This window comes from Quercus robur, chromosome 2 (genome assembly GCF_932294415.1).
Source record: "Quercus robur chromosome 2, dhQueRobu3.1, whole genome shotgun sequence".
NCBI lineage: Eukaryota > Viridiplantae > Streptophyta > Magnoliopsida > Fagales > Fagaceae > Quercus > Quercus robur.
Genome location: NC_065535.1, coordinates 26,254,149 through 26,277,366, shown reverse-complemented (window position 1 = coordinate 26,277,366; position 23,218 = coordinate 26,254,149). Strand labels below are relative to the sequence as shown.

At 31.4% G+C, this 23,218-nt stretch overlaps 2 protein-coding genes across 2 annotated transcripts; both read left to right on the top strand.

Annotated features, from left to right (window-relative positions):
- The first annotated feature begins 1,146 nt into the window (after positions 1 to 1,146).
- Positions 1,147 to 7,928, top strand: LOC126713077 (alcohol dehydrogenase 1-like). Its single transcript, XM_050412729.1, has 10 exons — positions 1,147 to 1,183; positions 1,983 to 2,119; positions 5,786 to 5,832; positions 6,039 to 6,364; positions 6,462 to 6,544; positions 6,640 to 6,715; positions 6,796 to 6,857; positions 7,007 to 7,102; positions 7,205 to 7,366; positions 7,812 to 7,928. The coding sequence occupies exons 1-10, from the start codon at positions 1,147 to 1,149 to the stop codon at positions 7,926 to 7,928; spliced, it is 1,143 nt and encodes a 380-aa protein (XP_050268686.1).
- Positions 7,929 to 10,746: 2,818 nt separating this feature from the next.
- LOC126713079 (alcohol dehydrogenase 1-like) lies at positions 10,747 to 19,055 on the top strand. The gene is made up of 11 exons (XM_050412731.1): positions 10,747 to 10,768; positions 12,354 to 12,392; positions 13,171 to 13,307; positions 16,909 to 16,955; positions 17,161 to 17,486; positions 17,584 to 17,666; positions 17,762 to 17,837; positions 17,918 to 17,979; positions 18,129 to 18,224; positions 18,327 to 18,488; positions 18,939 to 19,055. The coding sequence occupies exons 2-11, from the start codon at positions 12,356 to 12,358 to the stop codon at positions 19,053 to 19,055; spliced, it is 1,143 nt and encodes a 380-aa protein (XP_050268688.1). The 5' UTR covers positions 10,747 to 10,768; positions 12,354 to 12,355.
- Positions 19,056 to 23,218: the final 4,163 nt, after the last annotated feature.

Sequence of the window (23,218 nt, the reverse complement as noted above, 5' to 3'; positions counted from 1 at the left end):
TTTGAGAGGCACCAAAATGACTCCACCTATTTATGCGGGGTCGGCCCAATAAAATGTCAAAGGGCCTAGGGTGCTGTCTCTCATAGATTAACTCTCTTTTTAATTGATTTTTTTATTTATTATTTTATTGTTAGTATATGGGAAGTGATTGTTTTTGTGGTTAAGTATGGTGGGTTGAGATTATTTAGTTGTAACTGAATATTTTATTTCTAGGTTGATATGTTGATTAAAACTCTTGGCATTCCATTTGAATGTCCAGAAAATATTGGAAAAAAAAAGTATTTAATTTTATGTAATTTTTATATATATAGAGACTTTGTTATTATTATTTTTTAAATAGGCTATTTAATTGACATGGACATGATCATTTTATTGGACTAATTAGCATATGTGACCGACTTCAGCTGCATTTGATGACCAACTCGTAATGGGTATGACAAAATGGTCCGAAGTAAAATGCTATATAATGTCAAGAACTAAAATCTAAAATTTTCAACACAAATAGGCATAATTAAAATTCCTCAATACCCACAATACTTTGAGGGTACACTTGCAACTTAATTTGTTTTTTCCCCCAATTTTATTGATTTTTATTTTATTGATTTATTTTTGAGGGGGCTTTATTATTGGGCTAAAAGTTGAGGATTAAATTATCTAGAATTCTTAATCCATGGTGGAGCTTAAAATCCTAAATATGTATCTTTTTTATTTGAACAAAGTTTAGGTATTAACATAGTTAACAATAAAAATATGACATGTATCATTGTTATGTGTAATGCACACACGACTTACTAAACCAAACTTAGGTGATTATTTACAATCATTAATTTTAGGTCAATGTGTGTGATCTAGACAAATTTTATCTTACAATCATTAACCAATTTTTAGCCAAACTTTGTCTATTTTAAAATGGATAGATTTAATTGAGTCATCAATAGTCTAAATATATCCAAAATGGATTATAGTTCATCTTTATTTAGATATTTACAGGTAAAAGATAAAATCTTGGTAGCACTGTCCAGAATAAGTCAAGACCAAGCAGTATAAGTACCATCACAGAGACAAAATCAGGGCACAAACATTCACAACAAAAGTGATTTAATTTCAGCCAGACATTAATCACAGTCGTCATCATCCAAGTTAGCCATGTCAAGCACAGCCGGTCAGGTCATTAAGTGCAGAGGTGAGCCACCACTGACCGCACTCTTCCTTTTCTCAATATGACCATGCTTTTGTAGTTGGGTTTTTCTCTGTTTCTGAAGTGGGGTTGGCTTTATTTATATACTTCAGTAACTTCAGTATGATAGTTTCAGTGATCAGTAGTCGCTGTCTTTCACATATTCTGTTTGTTGGCTTTGGTTTCTGTCTATGATGATTTTTTTATTAGATCTTATGCAGCTATTCTGTTTGTTGGCTTTGTTTTCTTTCTTTCATAAATTGATCACTTTTTAGTTTTGTTGTTTAGAGACATGCACTTCTTCTATGCATGCTTTGGTGTTTGCGTTTTCGTGAGTTGATCCTTTTCATGGCTTATTATTCTCTCTCGGATTTGTATATATCCAGACTGTTTCAGGCGAATTGCCTTTTTTTTTTTTTTTTCGTGGATTGTGATCAGCTTCTGTTATTGTTGAAAGATATTAATATAAAAGAAATAAATTTTCAATTGTTTTTTTTTTTGGTTAATCCTGTGAAAAACTTTTTTGAATAATTTGATAGATGAGATGCGCGATTTAAAGTCAATTGTCAACTAGTTGAGTTGATTTAAAGTCAACTATCAACTAGTTGAGTTATAAGACTCTTGACAAATATTATAGATTAATGAACTTCCATCGTTTTTGACATTTTATTTATGTATATATTTTTTTAATAATTTGATAGTTACAATGAGTAATGACCATTTGAATTTTGGTTATTTCTAATAAAATTGTGATGTTTTATTATTGGAATTAGTAGACTAAATTGGGGTATTTGTTTTATTTAAGCCGCGGTGGCGTGGGAGGCTGGAAAGCCATTAGTGATTGAAGAAGTGGAGGTGGCACCACCTCAGGCAAATGAAGTCCGCATCAAGATTCTCTTCAACGCACTCTGCCACTCTGATGTTTACTTTTGGGAAGCAAAAGTAACGGATTTCATATAATACTTTTTTTTTTTTTTTGAGAAACATATAATACTTTTTTTTAGATTAGCAATTCCCCATAAAACCCCATGTTGCCACATCAGATTTTTCTTAAATAGGATATAAGGATATATGGTACATTCATTATAAATGCCAATTAACTAACATAAATAACAGATTCTCAAAAAAAAAAAAAAAATAAAAAAAATAAATAAATAAATAACAAATACGAAATTCCATGTTGGGAAAAAAGTTTATTTATTTATTTTATTTTAAATGGACGTATTGACCAAGTTAATATTAAGGGCAATCCATTGAATAAATTATCATATTTCAGCCCATTAATTACTAAGAATAGAAGCATTTGCAGGAGTAGTGTAAAATAAAATATTGCAATTTTTTTAGACAATAATCGTTTCAAAAGCCCATAATTCTTTCTCTTGATCAAAAAGAGCAAAACATAAAATAGGAATAATAGGTACTTATAAAAAAGTTGTAGGGGCCGATCAACTACTATTGATCAAGTTTATTTCTTTTTTCTTTATGAGAAATTTAATCTGGATTAGTTTACCAAAGTTCATCTTTCTTCTTTTATTGTCTTTTTATAGTGAATTAGTATGTAACTCATGCAAACGTATGGATGCATTTAAAATTAAACACAATTTTTATTATAAAATATAAATAATTAGTTAAATTATTAAAAAAAAAAACCATGTAACACATGCATACATATAGATATATTTAAAATTTAACACAATTTTGAACATAAAAATATAAATAATTAGTCATTTTTTTAAAGTAAACATAATTAGTCAGATATTAAAATTTTTACCTAAATTTAATACTACTTATGATCTTCTTTTTTTTAATTTTTTTTTTAAAAAGATTAAACGTGTGGTGATCTTTGTTCTGGGGTGATTTTTATTGAGTATATGTGATTGGTTTTTTTTTTTTTTAATTATTTTTATTTTATAATTCATTAATATTAGATTCTTAGTATTTTGCACTCATTAACTCACTTGGTACAAACATTTAAAAACTTAAGTGCATAATTATGGTGTGATCCTCACATAAATTTAAACTCATGGCACAAAATTGGATTCTAATTTCAAATTCTAATTGAACTTTCTCTAGGTTTTACCTATTAATATATACTAGCTTGTAACCTCATGCATATGTATGGATATACTTAAAAGATACACATTAAGATGCATAGTAAAATAATCTTACATATATAATTTAAATATTATTGATAGTCATTCTTATATAATTTTTTAAACTCTTTAAAAAGTCTTGTAAGAATGTTATTAGGTAGAAAATGTAAATTGTCCATTTTAAAAAATATTTTTATGTTCATTAATTCTAGATTCTTTGATTTTCATATACAATAACTCACTTGAATGAATATTTATGATATTGTCCCACATTTAATTCGAAAATTAAGAAATAAAACTCTCTCTAAAAATAAATAATTTATGACATATAGCGTAAAATTGGATTTCAATTGTAGAATCTAATTAGATTTTGTCTAAACTTTACTTATTAATATATATATAATTTTTGTGCCAAATGAATTGTTTTTAGTTATAAAAAAAGGCTGATAAATATAAAATCATTCAAACTCTCTCTTACTCTAATTTTATATATAGTGTTAGATATATGATTATGTTTTTTATGATTTATTTATATTGGACTCCTTGTTTTCTACTCTAAATTAACTCATTTGACACAAAAATTTAAAAACTTCGATTAAATAGGACATATGCTGTAAAATTAAACTCTAATTGAAATCCAATTTAAAATCTAATTGGATTTTCTTTCAGCTTTACTTATATATATATATATATATATATATAGATGACTTATAAACTTGAATTGTTTTTAGTTCTACAAAAAAAATAAAAAAATAAAAAAAATAAAACTCATAAATATAAAATCATTTAAAAATTATGTTTTTTTTTTTTTATGGTTTACTTATATTGGACTTTTTATTTTTTACCCTAAATTAACTCATTTGGTATAAAAATTTAAAAACTTAGATTAGATGGGACACATGTCACAAAATTAAATTCTAATTGAAATCCAAGTTTTACATTAAATAAACTCACTTGGCTCAAAAATTTTAAAACTTAGATTAGATAGGACACGTGGTGCAAAATTAAACTTTAATTGAATTCCAATTTGAAATCTAATTGGATTTTCTCTTAGTTTTACATATTATCTTGTAACTCCATGCATATGCATAGATACATTTAAAGATATACAATAAGATGCATAATATAATTCCTATATATATAATTTAAATATTATTGATAGTCATTTTTTTATATTTTGTTAACTCTTTAAAAAAAAATTTGTAAAAATATTATTAGGTATAAAATGTAAATTGTCCATTTAAAAAAAAAAAAAAAATTGTGAAGCACTTTTTTATTTTTTATTTTTTTTACGATTTATTTTTTCTAGACTCTTTGGTTTTTGTACTTAATAACTCACTTTAATGAATATTTATGATGTTGTCTCATATTTTATTCTAAAATTAAGAAATAAATTCTTTAAGTATAAATAATTTATCATTCTCAAAAAAAGAATAAATAATTTATAACACATTGCACAAAATTGAAACTCTAATTTGAAATTCTAATTTGAGTTTCTCTCAGTTTCACCTATTATATATATATATATATATATATATTTGTTTTTTTAATAAAAAAATGAAAATAGATATTGGTGTTAATGAATAGGCATTTATTATAACTACATATATTGGCTTTGGAATGGAGAGATACAAAGATTTTGATGATGTTTTTAAAGACTTTATCAAAGATCAATTTTTTTAAAGGGACAGTAACTATTTTTCATAACAAGGAGGCCGGACAAAAAGCGGTGCTACTGTTTTCTCTTCATTTCTATTTATTATATACTTCTCCAAATACAAGAAGAGAAAATGGTGGTAACTTTTCCTTTTCATATCATTGATCTAGACTTCTCTAAATACAAGAATATCTCTTCAAACATAAATGACAGTAGAAATATGGAGTTTTATAGGAAATTCTTGTAGAATTTAACATATAGTTTTTTACATTTATGATTAATATTTTAATAAGAAAGGTGCATGATTTTTTGTTTTTTATTTTTGAGAGAAAGGCATCTCAATATAATAAGAGCAATAAACATAGTAGTATAACATTTTTTTTTATTGGGTATCAAGTTTTCGAAGGAACTTTGGTTTTTTATTTTATTTTATTCTTTTTTAAAGCTTGATGAGCCAAGTACATAGTATTATTCAAAAACTCCATACTATGCAAATGAATTTTTTTGGAGACTTAAACCCCAGCTCTTTCTCACAATCCATAAGCACTTATACTTATAGAGTGATCATCGTGCCAAATGTGCGCCATGGTTATGCAAATGAAAATTTAACATATTGAATTATTGCAAAGTAGTCAATGCAGTTATATTTGTAATTGATCCTTCATTAATTTTGTTGGTTTCATTAATTTTGAAATCTAATTTGGTATTAAGGTGGGGAAACAAATGGTTGAAGTTAGCCACGCTATCTCCATGTAATTTATAAACAGGATTTGACGAATGTATTTACAGTTTGAATGGTAAAATTAGACTGGCGCGGTTGATTTTATGGTTGAAACTAAAATGTCCATTATATTGCAGGGGCAGACACCGTTGTTTCCTCGTATATTGGGTCATGAAGCTGGAGGGTATGTATTGACTCTAAATTTTGACTGGCAGTCTATTTGTTATGAGAGTCTTTAAGTAATTAAATATAATGCTTACTCAGTTAAGTTTATTTCCAACATTCAATTGAATTAGTTTTTAATTCCTCTCTCTGCAGAATACAATTGAAAATCGTAATAATTTTTTAGTGGTATAACAAGTACTAATTGATTGTATTGTTGTTGCTCAGAGTGGTGGAGAGTGTAGGTGAAGGTGTGACTGAGCTCAAACCAGGAGATCATGTTCTCCCGTGCTTCACTGGAGAATGTGGGGATTGCCGCCACTGTCATTCAGAGGAGAGCAACTTGTGTGAAACTCTTCGGTTCAATACTGACAGGGGTGTTATGCTCAATGATGGCAAGACAAGATTCTCCAAAAATGGACAGCCCATTTACCACTTTCTTGGCACCTCCACATTTAGCGAATACACTGTTGTTCATGTTGGCTGTGCTGCCAAGATCAACCCTGAAGCCCCACTTGACAAAGTTTGTGTACTTAGTTGTGGAGTATCCACAGGTCTGGAGGAGTTCTTTTCAAGAATAATAACAACATCAGTGATAATATTCGTACTAATTTTTAGTTTCCATCGATCTATTTGTTTTTATACCTGTAGGTATGGGTGCCACTTTGAATGTTGCAAAACCCGAAAAGGGTCAATCTGTAGCCGTCTTTGGATTGGGTACTGTTGGCCTTGCAGTGAGTTTTCTTTTTTGCTATGTTCTATAATTTTTGGCAACTGCAAAAGGATTAGAATGGTTTTCTGTATCTCTAATCTTGTGCTGATATTTTAGGCTTGTGAAGGCGCAAGGATGGCTGGGGCTGGAAGAATCATTGGTGTTGATCTGAACCCTGGTCGTTTCAATGAGGGTGAGTCATTAATGGTATACATAAATATATATTCCTATTAACATGTGGGAGATGGTTTTGATTCTTAATCTCTTTGGCAGCCAAAAAGTTTGGTGTTACTGATTTTGTGAATCCAAAAGATCATGACAAGCCAGTTCAAGAGGTTAGTTTGGACGCCATGACTTGCTATTTCGTGATTAATCAGTTGGCATGACTCCCATGTATTTTGGGTTTTTTCTATATGTTCTGTTTAAAATGTTTACACTTCTCACCCTTTTGAAACTAATGAGGGTTATGCCTTCTCAATTATAGGTGATTGCTGAGATGACCGATGGAGGAGTGGATCGGGCTGTTGAATGTACTGGAAGCTTCAAGGCCATGATCCAAGCATTTGAATGCGTTCATGATGTAATGATTTAACGAATTTATATAGCTATGTTCTCTTATTATACAAGTGCTTCCAAGTCTCCCATTACGTTTCCACAGACAATAAAATTTTATTTTTCTCAGGGTTGGGGTGTTGCAGTACTTGTTGGAGTACCAGGTAACGATGACGCATTTACGACTCATCCTATGAATTTTTTGAATGAGAGGACACTTAAGGGTACTGCTTTTGGCAATTACAAGCCCCGCACTGATCTTCCTACACAGGTGGAAAAGTACATGAAAAAGGTAAGCTTATGTTTCAACTCTTGAACCATTTCGTCGTTCTCGTCAATTCACGTATCTTTTATATATAAGCAACTGAAAATGGAATAAGCAAAGTGCAACTCTCTTTGATTATTATGAAATGAGTTTTACTCACGTATGTCCTAAGGACTTATGTTAGTAAATCATTTTAGAAATCTTTTTATGAAAAAATGAAAAAATAATTAACTAATTTGATTGTTTTTTCAATTTCCCATATAAAATTTCTTAAAATGAATGGTTAACATATATCCTTAGAGCATACATTAACCGGATCCGAAATGAAATATACATACTTTAAATGAATGCAATTTTATATTATTATGGAGAGTCGTTACAAGATGTGATAGTTACTTTTACATAAGGACTAGGTAATTTTTTTTTTCTTTTTTATATACTTAGTCATTGACTCCATTAATTGACGTTGCAGGAGTTGGAAGTGGAGAAATTTATCACTCACTCAGTCCCTTTCTCAGAGATCAACAAAGCATTTGATTACTTGTTGAAAGGACAGTCTATCCGATGCATTATCCGCATGGAAGCTTAAAACATTCTCGTTCAAGATGGTGTGCATTATCTATGACCAGAGATCTTGCTCTGAATAAGATTTATAAGCTTATATGTAAAGAGAACAAGCAATTTATGACTTTATGTTACTTTTTTGTGTTATTTTATGAAATTGGTGTTGTTAATTTTTTTTGTGTATGCAGGACTGGCAATAAGCCAGCCCACATTCTAGCAAGACAAGCTCAAAACCTTGTCAATGATGTAATTTGGATTGAAAAGATTCTTTGTTGTATTCAACAAGCTCTTATCCAGGATGTATCTGTATTGTGATGTTGTTATAATAATAGTTTCAGTGTGTTTTTATCAAAAAAAAAGGAAAAATTTAAACACCCCATTTTGCAACTCACATTAACTTCATTCAAGGGCAAAATGGTCATTTCACATAGGAGTAAAAATGTAATTTTGACCATTTGATCTCCAATTGCATATGTAAGATAAATTTTGAAAGCATAACAATCAAAACGATAGGTCATGAGCTTCAATTGGACATTCATATTAAAAAAATATCACGAAATTAAATTTTAACAGTTAATATGCAAATATAGGAATTAAGTCCATCCATTTGTGATTAAGAATAATTAGTTTTGATTGGTCCAATTTAAATTTACGGATGTGTCATAACGCTATTAGTTGAGACAATGATTTATTGTAGGCTTGCATGCATAGAATTTAATTCGGTGAAATGTTATTTTGAAATTCCTACATTAACCTTTTTCCACGTTGTAACATAGCCACTGACAAGTTCGTTTGTCTCTACCATTTTGTTGAGAGGTACATAGACAAGTTAGTTGATGAATAGTGCCATAGGAATGCAAAATAGCTTGGAAAGCATATTGAGTGTATTCAAGAGCATTATCAAATTGAAAAATTTTGATGCGTTTGGAAAATTGAGTTTCAACCATTTTTACAAAATTACAATATACTTGCAATAATTCAGAACGATGTTTCATATGAAAAATCCAGCTATAACGAGAATAATCATCAACAAAGACAACAAAATATTGAGATCCACCAATACTAGAGACAGAAGAAGGCCCCTAGACATTAAAATGAATTAGGTCAAAAATATCAGTGGACATTGATTCACTAGTATTGAAAGGCAAAACTGGTTGTTTTCCTAACTAACATGAAACACAATCAAAATTTTTTGTGGACATTGAACCTAACAAAACTCTAGAAGCCAATTGTTATACCCAAGAGGAAGATGCGTGACCAAGTCGGGTATGCCAAAGTGCAAGGGAAGGAATAGAAGAAACTTTAACAGTTGTAGCAGCAACAGAAACAAGAGCAGCAGGTGGAAGACAAAGGTTGTCCACGGGAAACATACGCCTAACTCTGGGTATACCATGCAGGATTCGAGGACAGGATAATGGTATCCATGGGTTTTCTTTAAAAAAGGGTTTTGAAGCAAAGAATTCATGGTTTTCATCTTTTTAGGGTAGAGCACTTAAATTTAAAAGGGGATTTTAAAAGGCGAAAATTTTTAGATTAAAACCACTTTGTTTTTCAAAAGAGAATTTCCATGTCCTTTAGAAAAAGATACCCAAAACATAAATCAAAGTTTTGGAATTCAGCTCCTAAGCTCTAAATTTTGACCAGTAGTCTATTTGGTATTAGAGTCTTAAGTAGTTAAATATAATGCTTTCTCAGTTCAGTTTTTTTCTAATATTTAATTGAATTAGTTTATAATTTCTCCCTCTAAAAACTACAATAAAAAAAATCCTAATAAGGTTGTAAAATAATGAGAAGTCTATTTTTTGTTGGCTTAATTCAGTGACAAAGTTGTATGAATTGTGTTTTATTTTTAATTTAACTTTCCGAGACGTAATTGTAATTTGCGGTAGATGTACTTAATTCTCTCCTTTACATTTGGAAAGCTACATGGACAAACATTTCATGACCTAGAGGCGACTAGGAGGTGACCTACCTAGCCCGCGACATACACATTGCAGGTGGTCTGGATGAGAGTGCTAATGCGCACCTTGCAACTACCATGTGACCTTAGGGCTTGTCCAGGTCGCAAGTTGCACGATCTCTATACTCTACTTCCTGGACTACACCTGGTCAATGCACATTTGCCAGCACATGCACACGCAGACGTAGTTGTGAGGTATGACAAAGACTACTGATAAGGTTGATACAAACCCTAAAAATCATAAAAGAGATATCCAAGAGAAGTCACATTGAGTATAAGAAAAGAGAGAAACTTTATTTTGAGAAAAACACATTCCATCCTCTCTTTTCCATCTCTTTCATTGTTTTGATTGAAATTTTGTAAACTCTTTCCTCACCCGTAAACACAGACCTTGTGAGTGAGAGAAAACTTATGGAAACTTGAGAAGCCACCTTTAAATCCAATCTCTATTGGAGGTGTTTCCATTGGTGCTTCAATGGAGGTTCTCCAATAAGCCAGATGAAGAAAACGCTTGGTAAAGTTTGTCGCTAGCTAGAGCTTGGAGGACTTGAGTACACAAGGAGAAATAAGGTTGGAGGGTTTATGTTCATCCATGTACTGCAACTATTTCTTCTAGTGGAGATTTCCGATGGGTGGTCGGGGGAGAGGTTTTTACGCCCAGTGCTTGGGTTTTCCTCTTCCTAAATATGTTTTGGTGTTTAATATGGTTTGCTTTCTTTTCCCTTTATTTCCTTTACACTACTATATTGCCATGCTTTGTATAGTGTAGCTTGTTTTGTTTGGAAATTGGTTAAGTCATTTATAATTGGATTAGTATGTTTAGTTTAGGTTAAAATTGATTAAGCTGTAAAAAGCTTGTTTTGGTTCTAAATACTTGCTAGGGACAATATAGCACATTTCAAATAGTTTTTTTTTTACTTACGTGAACAAGTATTAGTTAATTGTATTGTTATTGCTTAGAATTGTGGAAAGTGTAGGCAAGGGTGTGTTTGAGCTCAAACTAGGAGACCATGTTCTCCCTTGGACACCAAATTTTGATTATTAGGGGCATTTTGGTCATTTTTCCCATAGACACTCAAAATTGGTAAACTGACATTCAATTGGGACAAATCAAACTACAATTAGCATTCCCTTGATCCCGGAATCAAAATTATAATTTTTGTAATTTTTGGCTTAAAATTGGTATTTGGCATACAAAATGAGAGTGAACAAAATACAGTATTAACAACTTTCTTATTTTTCCATTTTAATAAAATAAGTGGTGACTTTATATAACCCCTCGATCTAGGGGGGGGGGGGGGGGGAATATAGTCAATCAATTTGAGAGGCACCAACACGACTCCACCTGTTTATGTGGGGTTGGCCCAATAAAATGCCAAAGGGCCCAGGGCACCGACTCTCATAGATTAACTCTCTTTTTAATTGATTTTTATTTTTATTTTTTATTGTTAGTATATAGGAAGTGATTGTTTTTGTGGTTAAGTATGGTGGGTTGAGATTATTTAGTTGTAACTGGATATTTTATTTCTAGGTTGATATGTTGATTAAAACTCTTGGCATTCCATTTGAATGTCCAGAAAATATTGGAAAAAAAAGTATTTAATTTTATGTAATTTTTTTATATATAGAGACTTTGTTATTATTATTTTTTAAATAGGCTATTTAATTGACATGGACATGATCATTTTATTGTACTAATTAGCATATGGACATGATCATATTATTGGACTAATTAGCATATGTGACCGACTTCAGCTGCATTTGATGACCAACTCGTAATGGGTAAATGGTCCGAAGTAAAATGCTATATAATGTCAAGAACTAAAATCTAAAATTTTCAACACAAATAGGCATAATTAAAATTCCTCTACTTTGAGGGTACACTTGCAACTTAATTTGTTTTTCCCCCCCCCAATTTTATTGATTTTTATCTTATTGATTTATTTTTGAGGGGACTTTATTATTGGGCTAAAAGTTGAGGATTAAATTATCTAGAATTCTTAATCTATGGTGGAGCTTAAAATCCTAAATATGTATCTATTTTATTTGAACAAAGTTTAGGTATAACCGTATAAACATAGTTAACAATAAAAATTTGACATGTATCATTGTTATGTGCAATGCACACACGACTTACTAAACCAAACTTAGGTGATTATTTACAACTATTAATTTTAGGTCAACGCACGTGATTTAGACAAATTTTATCTTACAATCATTAACCAACTTTTAGCCAAACTTTGTCTATTTTAAAATGGATTAGATTTAATTGAGTCATCAATAGTCTAAATATATCCAAAATGGATTATAGTTCGTCTTTATTTAGATATTTACAGGTAAAAGATAAAATCTTGGTAGCACTGTCCATAATAAGTGAAGACCAAGCAGTATAAGTACCATCACAGAGACAAAATCAGGGCACAAACATTCAAAACAAAAGTGATCTAATTTCAGCCAGACATTAATCACAGTCGTCATCATCCAAGTTAGCCATGTCAAGCACAGCCGGTCAGGTCATTAAGTGCAGAGGTGAACCACCACTGACCACACTCTTCCTTTTCTCAATATGACCATGCTTTTGTAGTTGGGTTCTTCTCTGTTTCTGAAGTGGGGTTGGCTTTATTTATATACTTCAGTAACTTCAGTATGATAGTTTCAGTGATCAGTAGTCACTGTCATTCACATATTCTGTTTGTTGGCTTTGGTTTCTGTCTATGATGATTTTTTTATTAGATCTTATGCAGCTATTCTGTTTGTTGGCTTTGTTTTCTTTCTTTCATAAATTGATCACCTTTTAGTTTTGTTGTTTAGAGACATGCACTTCTTCTATGCATGCTTTGGTGTTTGCGTTTTCGTGAGTTGATCCTTTTCATGGCTTATTGTTCTCTCTCAGATTTGTATATATCCAGACTGTTTCAGACGAATTGCCTCTTTTTTTTTTTCTTTTTTTTTCGTGGATTGTGATCAGCTTCTGTTATTGTTGAAAGATATTAATATAAAAGAAATAAATTTTCAACTGTTTTTTTTTTGGTTAATCCTGTGATAAAATTTTTTTTTGAATAATTTGATAGATGAGATGCGTGATTTAAAGTCAATTGTTAATTAGTTGAGTTATAAGACTCTTAACAAATATCATAGATTAATGAACTTCCATCATTCTGGATATTTTATTTATGTATATATTTTTTTAATAATTTGATAGTTACAATGAAGAATGACCATTTGAATTTTGGTTATTTCTAATAAAATTTTGATGTTTTATTATTGGAATTAGTAGACTAAATTGGGGTATTTGTTTTTATTTAAGCCGCGGTGGCGTGGGAGGCTGGAAAGCCATTAGTGATTGAAGAAGTGGAGGTGGCACCACCTCAGGCAAATGAAGTCCGCATCAAGATTCTCTTCAACGCACTCTGCCACTCTGATGTTTACTTTTGGGAAGCTAAAGTAACGGATTTCATATAATACTTTTTTTTAGATTAACAATTCCCTATAAAACCCCATGTTGCCACATCAAATTTTTCTTAAATAGGATATAAGGATATTTGGTACATTCATTATAAATGCCTATTAACTAACATAAATAACAAAAACGAAATTCCATGTTGGGAAAAAAGTTTAAAAAAAAAAAAAATTAAATGGAGGTATTGACCAAGTTAATATTAAGGGCAATCCATTGAATAAATTATCATACTGTCAGCCCATTAATTACTAAGAATAGAAGCATTTGCAAGAGTAGTGTAAAATAACATATTGCAATTTTTTTAGACAATAATCGTTTCAAAAGGCCGTAATTCTTTCTCTTGATCAAAAAGAGCAAAACATAAAATAGGAATAACAGGTACTTATAAAAAAGTTGCAGGGGCCGATCAACTATTGATCAAGTTTAATTCTTTTTTCTTTATGAGAAATTTCATCTGGATTAGTTTACCAAAATTCCTCTTTCTCCTTTTATTGTCTTTTTTTAGTGAATTAGTATGTAACTCATACAAATGCATGGATGCATATAAAATTAAATACAATTTTTATTATAAAATATAAATAATTAGTTAAATTATTAAAAAAAAATCATGTAACACATGCATACATATAGATATATTTAAAATTTAACACAATTTTGAACATAAAAATATAAATAATTAGTCAATTTTTTAAAAAGTAAATGTAATTAGTCACATATTAAAATTCTTACATAAATTTAATACTACTTATGATTTTTTTTTTTTAATTTTTTTTATAAGATTAAACATGTGGTGATCTTTGTTGTGCGGTGATTTTTATTGAGTATATGTGATTGGTTTTTTTTAATTATTTTTATTTTATAATTCATTAATATTAGATTTTTAGTATTTTGCACTCATTAACTCACTTTGCACAAAAATTAAAAAACTTAAGTGCATAATTATGGTGTGATCCTCACATAAATTTAAACACATGGCAAAAAATTGGATTCTAATTTCAAATTCTAATTGAACTTTCTCTAGGTTTTACCTATTAATATATACTAGCTTATAACCCCATGCATATGCATGGATATACTTAAAAGATACACATTAAGATACATAATATAATAATTTTACATATATAATTTAAATATTATTGATAGTCATTCTTATATATTTTTTTAAACTCTTTAAAAAGTCTTGTAAGAATGTTATTAGGTAGAAAATGTAAATTGTCCATTTTTTAAAATATTTTTATGTTCATTAATTCTAGATTCTTTGATTTTTGTATACAATAACTCACTTAAATGAATATTTATGATATTGTCCTACATTTAATTCAAAAATTAAGAAATAAAACTCTCTCTAAAAATAAATAATTTAGGACATATAGCGTAAAATTGGATTTCAATTGTAGAATCTAATTGAATTTTCTTTAAACTTTACCTATTAATATATATATAATTTTTGTGCCAAATGAATTTTTTTTAGTTATAAAAAAAGGCTGATAAATATAAAATCATTCAAACTCTCTCTTACTCTAATTTTATATATAGTGTTAGATATATGATTATGTTTTTTATGATTTATTTATATTGGACTCCTTGTTTTCTACTCTAAATTAACTCATTTGGCACAAAAATTAAAAAATTTCGATTAAATAGGACACGTTGTAAAATTAAACTCTAATTGAAATCCAATTTAAAATCTAATTGGATTTTCTTTCAGCTTTACTTATATATATATATATATATATATAGATGACTTATAAACTTGAATTGCTTTTAGTTCTACCAAAAAAAAAAAAAAAAAAAAAACTCATAAATATAAAATCATTTAAAATTTATGTTTTTTTATGGTTTACTTATATTGGACTTCTCTTTTTTTACACTAAATTAACTCATTTGGAATAAAAATTAAAAAATTTAGATTAGATGGGACACATGTCACAAAATTAAACTCTAATTGAAATCCAAGTTTTACATTAAATTAACTCACTTGGTACAAAAATTTTAAAACTTAGATTAGATAGGACACGTGGTGCAAAATTAGACTCTAAGTGAATTCCAATTTGAAATCTAATTAGATTTTCTCTCAATTTTACATATTATTATATACTAATTTGTAACCTCATGCATATGTATAGACACATTTAAAGATATACAATAAGATGCATAATATAATTCTTATATATATATAATTTAAATATTATTGATAGTCATTTTTTATATTTTATTAACTCTTTAAAAAAATTTGTAAAAATATTGTTAGGTATAAAATGTAAATTGTCCATTTTAAAATATATATATATATTGTGAAGCACTTTTTTTTTTTTTTTTTTTTTTTTTTTTTACGATTTATTTTTTCTAGACTCTTTGGTTTTTGTACTTAATAACTCACTTTAATGAATATTTATGATGTGATCTCACATTTTATTATAAGATTAAGAAATAAACTCTTTAAGAATAAATAATTTATGACACATGGCGCAAAATTTAAACTCTAATTTGAAATTCTAATTTGAGTTTTTCTCAACTTTACCTATTATTATTATTATATATACAAGTACCCTAAGGGCACTTATTAGCATTACCTCTATATATATATATATATATATATATATATCTGTTTTTTTTAAATAAAAAAATGAGAATAGATATTAGTGGTAATTAATAGGCATTTATTATAACTACGTATATTGGCTTTGGAATGGAGAGACACAGATTTTGATGATATTTTTAAAGACTTTATCAAAGATCAAATTTTTTAAAGGGACAGTAACTATTTTTCATAACAAGGGGGCCGGACAAAAAGTGTTACTTTTTTCTCTTCATCTCTATTTATTATATACTTCTCCAAATACAAGAAGAAAAAATGGTGGTAACTTTTTCCTTTTCATATCATTGATCTAGACTTCTCTAAATACAAGAATATCTCTTCAAACATAAATGACAGTAGAAATATGGAGTTTTATAGGAAATTCTTGTAGAATTTAACATATAGTTTTTTACATTTATGATTAATATTTTAATAAGAAAGGTGCATGATTTTTTATTTTTTATTTTTGAGAGAAAGGTATCTCAATATAATAAGAGCAATAAACATAGTAGTATAACATTTTTATTTATTTATTGTGTATCAAGTTTTGGAAGGAACTTCGGTTTTTTATTTTATTTTATTCCTTTTTAAAGCTTGATGAGCCAAGTACATGGTATTATTCAAAAACTCCATACTATGCAAGTGAATTTTTTTAGAGACTTGAACCCTAGCTCTTTCTCCAGACCCTACAAGCACTTATACTTATGAAGTGATAATCGCGCCAAATGTGCGCTATGGTTATGCAAATGAAAATTTAACCTATTGAATTATTGCAAAGTAGTAAGTGCAGTTATATTTGTAATTGATCCTTCATTAATTTTGTTGGTTTCATTAATTTTGAAATCTAATTTGGTATTAATGTGGGGAAACAAATGGTTGAAGTTAGCCACGCTATCTCCATGTAATTTATAAACAGGATTTGATGAATGTATTTACAGTTTGAATGGTAAAATTAGACTGGCGCGGTTGATTTTATAGTTGAAACTAAAATGTCCTTTATATTGCAGGGGCAGACACCGTTGTTTCCTCGTATATTGGGTCATGAAGCTGGAGGGTATGTATAACTCTAAATTTTGACTGGCAGTCTATTTGTTATGAGAGTCTTAAGTAATTAAATATAACGCTTTCTCAGTTAAGTTTATTTCCAACATTCAACTGAATTAGTTTTTAATTCCTCTCTCTGCAGAATACAATTGAAAATCGTAATAATTTTTTAGTGGTATGAACAAGTACTAATTGATTGTATTGTTGTTGCTCAGAGTGGTGGAGAGTGTAGGTGAAGGTGTGACTGAGCTCAAACCAGGAGACCATGTTCTCCCATGCTTCACTGGAGAATGTGGGGATTGTCGCCACTGTCATTCAGAGGAGAGCAACTTGTGTGAAACTCTTCGGTTCAATAATGTCAGGGGTGTTATGCTCAATGATGGCAAGACAAGATTCTCCAAAAATGGACAGCCCATTTACCACTTTCTTGGCACCTCCACATTTAGCGAATACACTGTTGTTCATGTTGGCTGTGCTGCCAAGATCAACCCTGAAGCCCCACTTGACAAAGTTTGTGTACTTAGTTGTGGAGTATCCACAGGTCTGGAGGAGTTCTGTTCAAGAATAATAACAACATCAGTGATAATATTCGTACTAATTTTTAGTTTCCATCGATCTATTTGTTTTTATACCTGTAGGTATGGGTGCCACTTTGAATGTTGCAAAACCCGAAAAGGGTCAATCTGTAGCCGTCTTTGGATTGGGTACTGTTGGCCTTGCAGTGAGTTTTCTTTTTTGCTATGTTCTATAATTTTTGGCAACTGCAAAAGGATTAGAATGGTTTTCTGTATCTCTAATCTTGTGCTGATATTTTAGGCTTGTGAAGGCGCAAGGATGGCTGGGGCTGGAAGAATCATTGGTGTTGATCTGAACCCTGGTCGTTTCAATGAGGGTGAGTCATTAATGGTATACATAAATATATATTCCTATTAACATGTGGGAGATGGTTTTGATTCTTAATCTCTTTGGCAGCCAAAAAGTTTGGTGTTACTGATTTTGTGAATCCAAAAGATCATGACAAGCCAGTTCAAGAGGTTAGTTTGGACGCCATTACTTGCTATTTCGTGATTAATCAGTTGGCATGACTCGCATGTATTTTGTGTTTTTTCTATATGTTCTGTTTAAAATGTTTACACTTCTCACCCTTTTGAAACTAATGAGGGTTATGCCTTCTCAATTATAGGTGATTGCTGAGATGACCGATGGAGGAGTGGATCGGGCTGTTGAATGTACTGGAAGCTTCAAGGCCATGATCCAAGCATTTGAATGCGTTCATGATGTAATTATTTAACGAATTTATATAGCTATGTTCTCTTATTATACAAGTGCTTCCAAGTCTCCCATTACGTTTCCACAGACAATAAAATTTTATTTTTCTCAGGGTTGGGGTGTTGCAGTACTTGTTGGAGTACCAGGTAACGATGACGCATTTACGACTCATCCTATGAATTTTTTGAATGAGAGGACACTTAAGGGTACTGCTTTTGGCAATTACAAGCCCCGCACTGATCTTCCTACTCAGGTGGAAAAGTACATGAAAAAGGTAAGCTTATGTTTCAATTCTTGAACCATTTCGCCGTTCTCGTCAATACACGTATCTTTTATATACAAGCAACTGAAAATGGAATAAGCAAAGTGCAACTTCCTTTGATTATTATGAAATGAGTTTTGCTCTATATCCTAAAAACATATGTTAGTAAATCATTTTAGAAATCTTTTTATGGAAAAATGAAAAAGTAACTAACAAATTTGACTGTTTTTTCAATTTTCTATATAAAATTTCTTAAAATGAATAGTTAATATATGTTCTTAAAGCATACAATAACCGGATTCAAAATGAAATATACATACTTTGAATGAGTGCAATTTTATATTATTATGGGGAGTGGTTACAAGATGTGATGGTTACTTTTACATAAGGACCAGGTAATTCTTTTTTTTTTTTTTTCTTTTTTATATACTTAGTCATTGACTCCATTAATTGACGTTGTAGGAGTTGGAAGTGGAGAAATTTATCACTCACTCAGTCCCTTTCTCGGAGATCAACAAAGCGTTTGATTACTTGCTGAAAGGACAGTCTATCCGATGCATTATCCGCATGGAAGCTTAAAACATTCTCGTTCAAGATGGTGTGCATTATCTATGACTGGAGATCTTGCTCTGAATAAGATTTATAAGCTTATATGTAAAGAGAACAAGCAATTTATGATTTTATGTTACTTTTTTGTGTTATTTTATGAAGTTGGTGTTGTTAATTTTTCTCATGTACGCAGGACTGGCAATAAGCCAGCCCACATTCTAGCAAGACAAGCTCAAAACCTTGTCAATGATTGTAGGGGCCTTTTTTGTATGATATGGTATATTGGGCTGCCTCCTGCGATAATGGGTTGGGCTGCCTCCTGCGGTGATGGGCCCTAGTGTTTCTGAGTAAGGGAGCTGGGGCCGGTCCAATTGTAACTCAACTTGGACCGGTTTGTGCACAAACTTATGCCTTGCCTGCTAGGAGCAAATTTACGGCAAGCAGAACTGTTGCAGACGAGTTACGGTAGGCAGATATAATATATATATATATATATATATAAAACCGAAACTTTTGAAGCCCCCACAATTTTCCACGTCAGCATAATATTTAAATTAAATTAAATTTTCCACCTCATCACTGTTTTCCTTTTCCAATGCAAATTAGATTTCTAGCCAAATAAGGACACTCTCCCATCGCCTCTACTCTCTCCTATTTAAGAATTGCTTGCGTAGAAAACCTAAGCCCCAAAAACTTATTTTTGCCGCAACACAATTTTCTTCTTAAAACTTATTTTTCTTTAAGATTTTTTTTTAGGGTGGCTCATGCTTCACAATTCACATATTCCACTTATGTATTGGACTCCTCTCCTTCTTCGGTCAATGCATCAAGGTTAGGGTTATTTGATTTGTTCAATAAAAATTATAGATTTGTTGCTTTTTCTTATAAGTTTGTCAATTGTTGTTTTGTTTATTTAATTGCTGGGCCTGAATCTTTTAATTAAATCTTCAAATTTTTATTGAACAAATCAAATAACCCTAACCTTGATGCATTGACCGAAGAAGAAGAGGAGTCCAATACATAAGTGGAAAAGCTATAATCATGGATTCCCTTCTTTCTATTGTATTTCTTTATTGCGTAATTATATATATATATATATATATAGTTTTATTTCAATACTTTTGAAGCTTTGAATCTTCTGATTTTTTTAATTTTTTTTTTTGGCCTTTTGGAAGTTTTAACATCATAACTTTTGGGTTTTATTTTTTCTATTATCAGAAATTATCTAGAAGATTTCAATGAATATCCATGGATTATTCTTTTTGAGGGTAACCCATCTTTATCTTATATTTCTATTCCTAACTTTTTTTTCCTATATTTTTTCTTTAATTGTCCGTGTTTACGTCTCTTTTGTTTTTCTTATTTTTTCTTTAATTGTCCGTGTTTATGTCTCTTTTTGTGTGGGTATGTGTCATCGTATTTGGGTACTTAGGCAAAATCTATAAAGACTAAAGATGCTTTTTTTTTTTTTTTTTTTTGGTAATGAATCCTGTGTTTTTCATAACTTTAGTGAGTCATATTCTTAATGATCGAAATGGTTTTGTTTGACGTGGATTTTGTTCATATTGGTTTCAAAGTTTATTTCTTGGCTTATATTATAGATTGTAATATATTTATTCATCAAACTGTTTAGTTGAGTTTGTTTTCGAAATTGTTTTCAGTGTTGGACATTTTCTTGAAGCATGTTGGTATCATATATTAAAATACTGTTAAGTTGATAATAATAATAATAATAATAATAATTGTGGGGACATTAGAAGGCTTTTGTTCGCTTTGGGGAGCCAGTCCCTCACGGTTTTGTCCTCGGCCCCCGAGTGTGTAGTAGTGGTACACTCTTGGTTGCTCCAGAAGCTTATAAGCCTTGAGTGGGAGGGTTCTCCAACCGATGTGGGACTAAGGTGAGCCTAGGTGTCAATCACCTCAAAAGGCAAAAATCCCCAATACCACACTTGGGGGCCTGTAGTAGTAGTACACTCTTGGTTGCTCCAGAAGCTTATAAGCCTTGAGTGGGAGGGTTCTCCAACCGATGTGGGACTAAGGTGAGCCTAGGTGTCAATCACCTCAAAAGGCAAAAATCCCCAATACCACACTCGGGGGCCGAGGACAAAATCGTGAGGGACTGGCTCCCCAAAGCGAACAAAAGCCTTCTAATGTCCCCACAATAATAATAATAATAATAATATAGTTTAATAAATGTTTGAAACGTATAGCTGTTAACAAATGTTTTAGCTATATGATTTTATTTTACAAATTCAATTTTGGTGTTGTAGTAAAATAAACAAAGATTAAATTATATATTGTACTCAATACATTTTCCGTGCATCGCACGGGTTAGCGACTAGTAATAATTAAAACAGAGTACTTTGATTTATTTAAATAAACAGCCATGCATTCCCTGCTAATAAAGCATGATTACAGTCATAATAATATCAATCATAGAGAAAAAATGAAGAAAATAATACTGGCTAATTTAAATGGGCATAAATCAAGTTTTAAGCTTAGTCTACCACAGTAAAGCCAAAGAGGAGAGAACGCCTCCTCTCAATGCAAATAACCCCCCCCAGGAAAAGGATCCTGCCGTGGGGATTAATGGCTTTGAAGGAGTCGGACCTGAATGGTTGTTACCCAAAAAAGAAAAAGAGTCCTTGTTTGCGTTTTGGAAGAAGGTAAGATTTTGAAGGGGGAGAGAGGGAAACCGATCTATGGGTGCATGCCCTATTGAACCAACTCTCATTTTTTCTTAGTTTTTCTTTCTTTTCTTTTCTGTTTTCTTTCTTGCTCTGTTTTTTCTTTTTTACTCCCAAAAATATACTCTGTTTTTCGACCTCCTCTACAGGGCAAAGCAAGAGCCTTTTTATAGCACCTGCCGTGGCTAGTGTTTTACCGTTTTGCCCTTTAACCACCTTTGTCTGGTCTGGATGTACTTGCCGACCACCAGGACTGTGCGACATCCACCCTCGCCAGACAGAAGCGGGTTTGTTTTGTTCCTCTGTATACCATAACATTTTTTCCTACCACGGTATTAATGCTTTCTCTCTCTACTCTTAGAGCATGCACCCAATGGTTCCCCCTCAAACTTGCCTCTTTTGGGTGGTCTATCATCCCAGCAAGACGTACCTCCCAAAAGAGGCTTGGGCAGGAGCCACAAATAGATCTTTTCCCCTCTCTCCATCACTAAACCATACCCCCTTTACTTCTTACCTCTGGCCCATGGCCCCACCATGTCCTATATTGGCTAGGTACAAGCTGGTGGTGCCTGGGCCTTGCGCGTGCTTCCCTTTCAAATTTGTCCAAGAGTATGCCTGCTGCTCATGCGTCTGCCGCGACTAGGAGACTCTCCGTCTGCATTTCCTGGTCTTTCATGTGGGCTTTCCCTTGGTTTTTCGCTCCATTCAGGAGCTGGGCCTCGTATGATAATGGGCTTTACATTTCTTTGGCCCACTTTTGATTTTCTTTACTGCCTGCCACGTTGAATTGTTATTCCTGTCGTAATAACTTAATCCTGCTGGACCTCCTTTTGGGCCAACCGTTTATCCCATTTCTCAGTGGCTTGTTATGGGCACTGTTTTGCTTTTACTCATGGGCTCCTATGTCCCTTTGGGCTTTTCCTTTGGATATCCATGACCCGATTGCTTTCTTTGGGCTTCCTCGGCCCGTTTGCTAATTTCACACTCCCATGGGCTTTTTACTAACTTCATTGGACTTTCCCGGCCCAATAACCTTATCCTTATCTTTGGAGTTCATGAGCCTGCCATAAACCCCTTACTCTCTTAGTTTACAATTGCCTTGGGCCTGCGGCGGCCCTTTCTCACTTTTCTACCTCATACTCTGCCCATGGGATGCTATTTCTTTCTTTCCTGGCTTCCTTGAACCCGCTTGCCTCTTTAAGACCCATTTATTTATTTGTTGGACCTGTGATCCATTATTCCTGCCGCTTGGGTCTAATGGGTTTTTTGCTATTTATCTTGTCAATTCTTTGTGGCCCTCATTATTGGGCTTTTCTGTCTGCCTGGGATTCCACAAATGGCCCTTAACATTTAGCCCCCTGAACATATGAAACGTTCCTGCGATTCATATGTGAATGAAAAGGCGTTTCTGCCCTTCTCTCATCTTTTTTCTTCTTCTCTTTTTTTGCGGGTCTTTTTTAAGCTGTGGACCCCTTCTTATTCATACATATATTCTCCTTCCTGCCG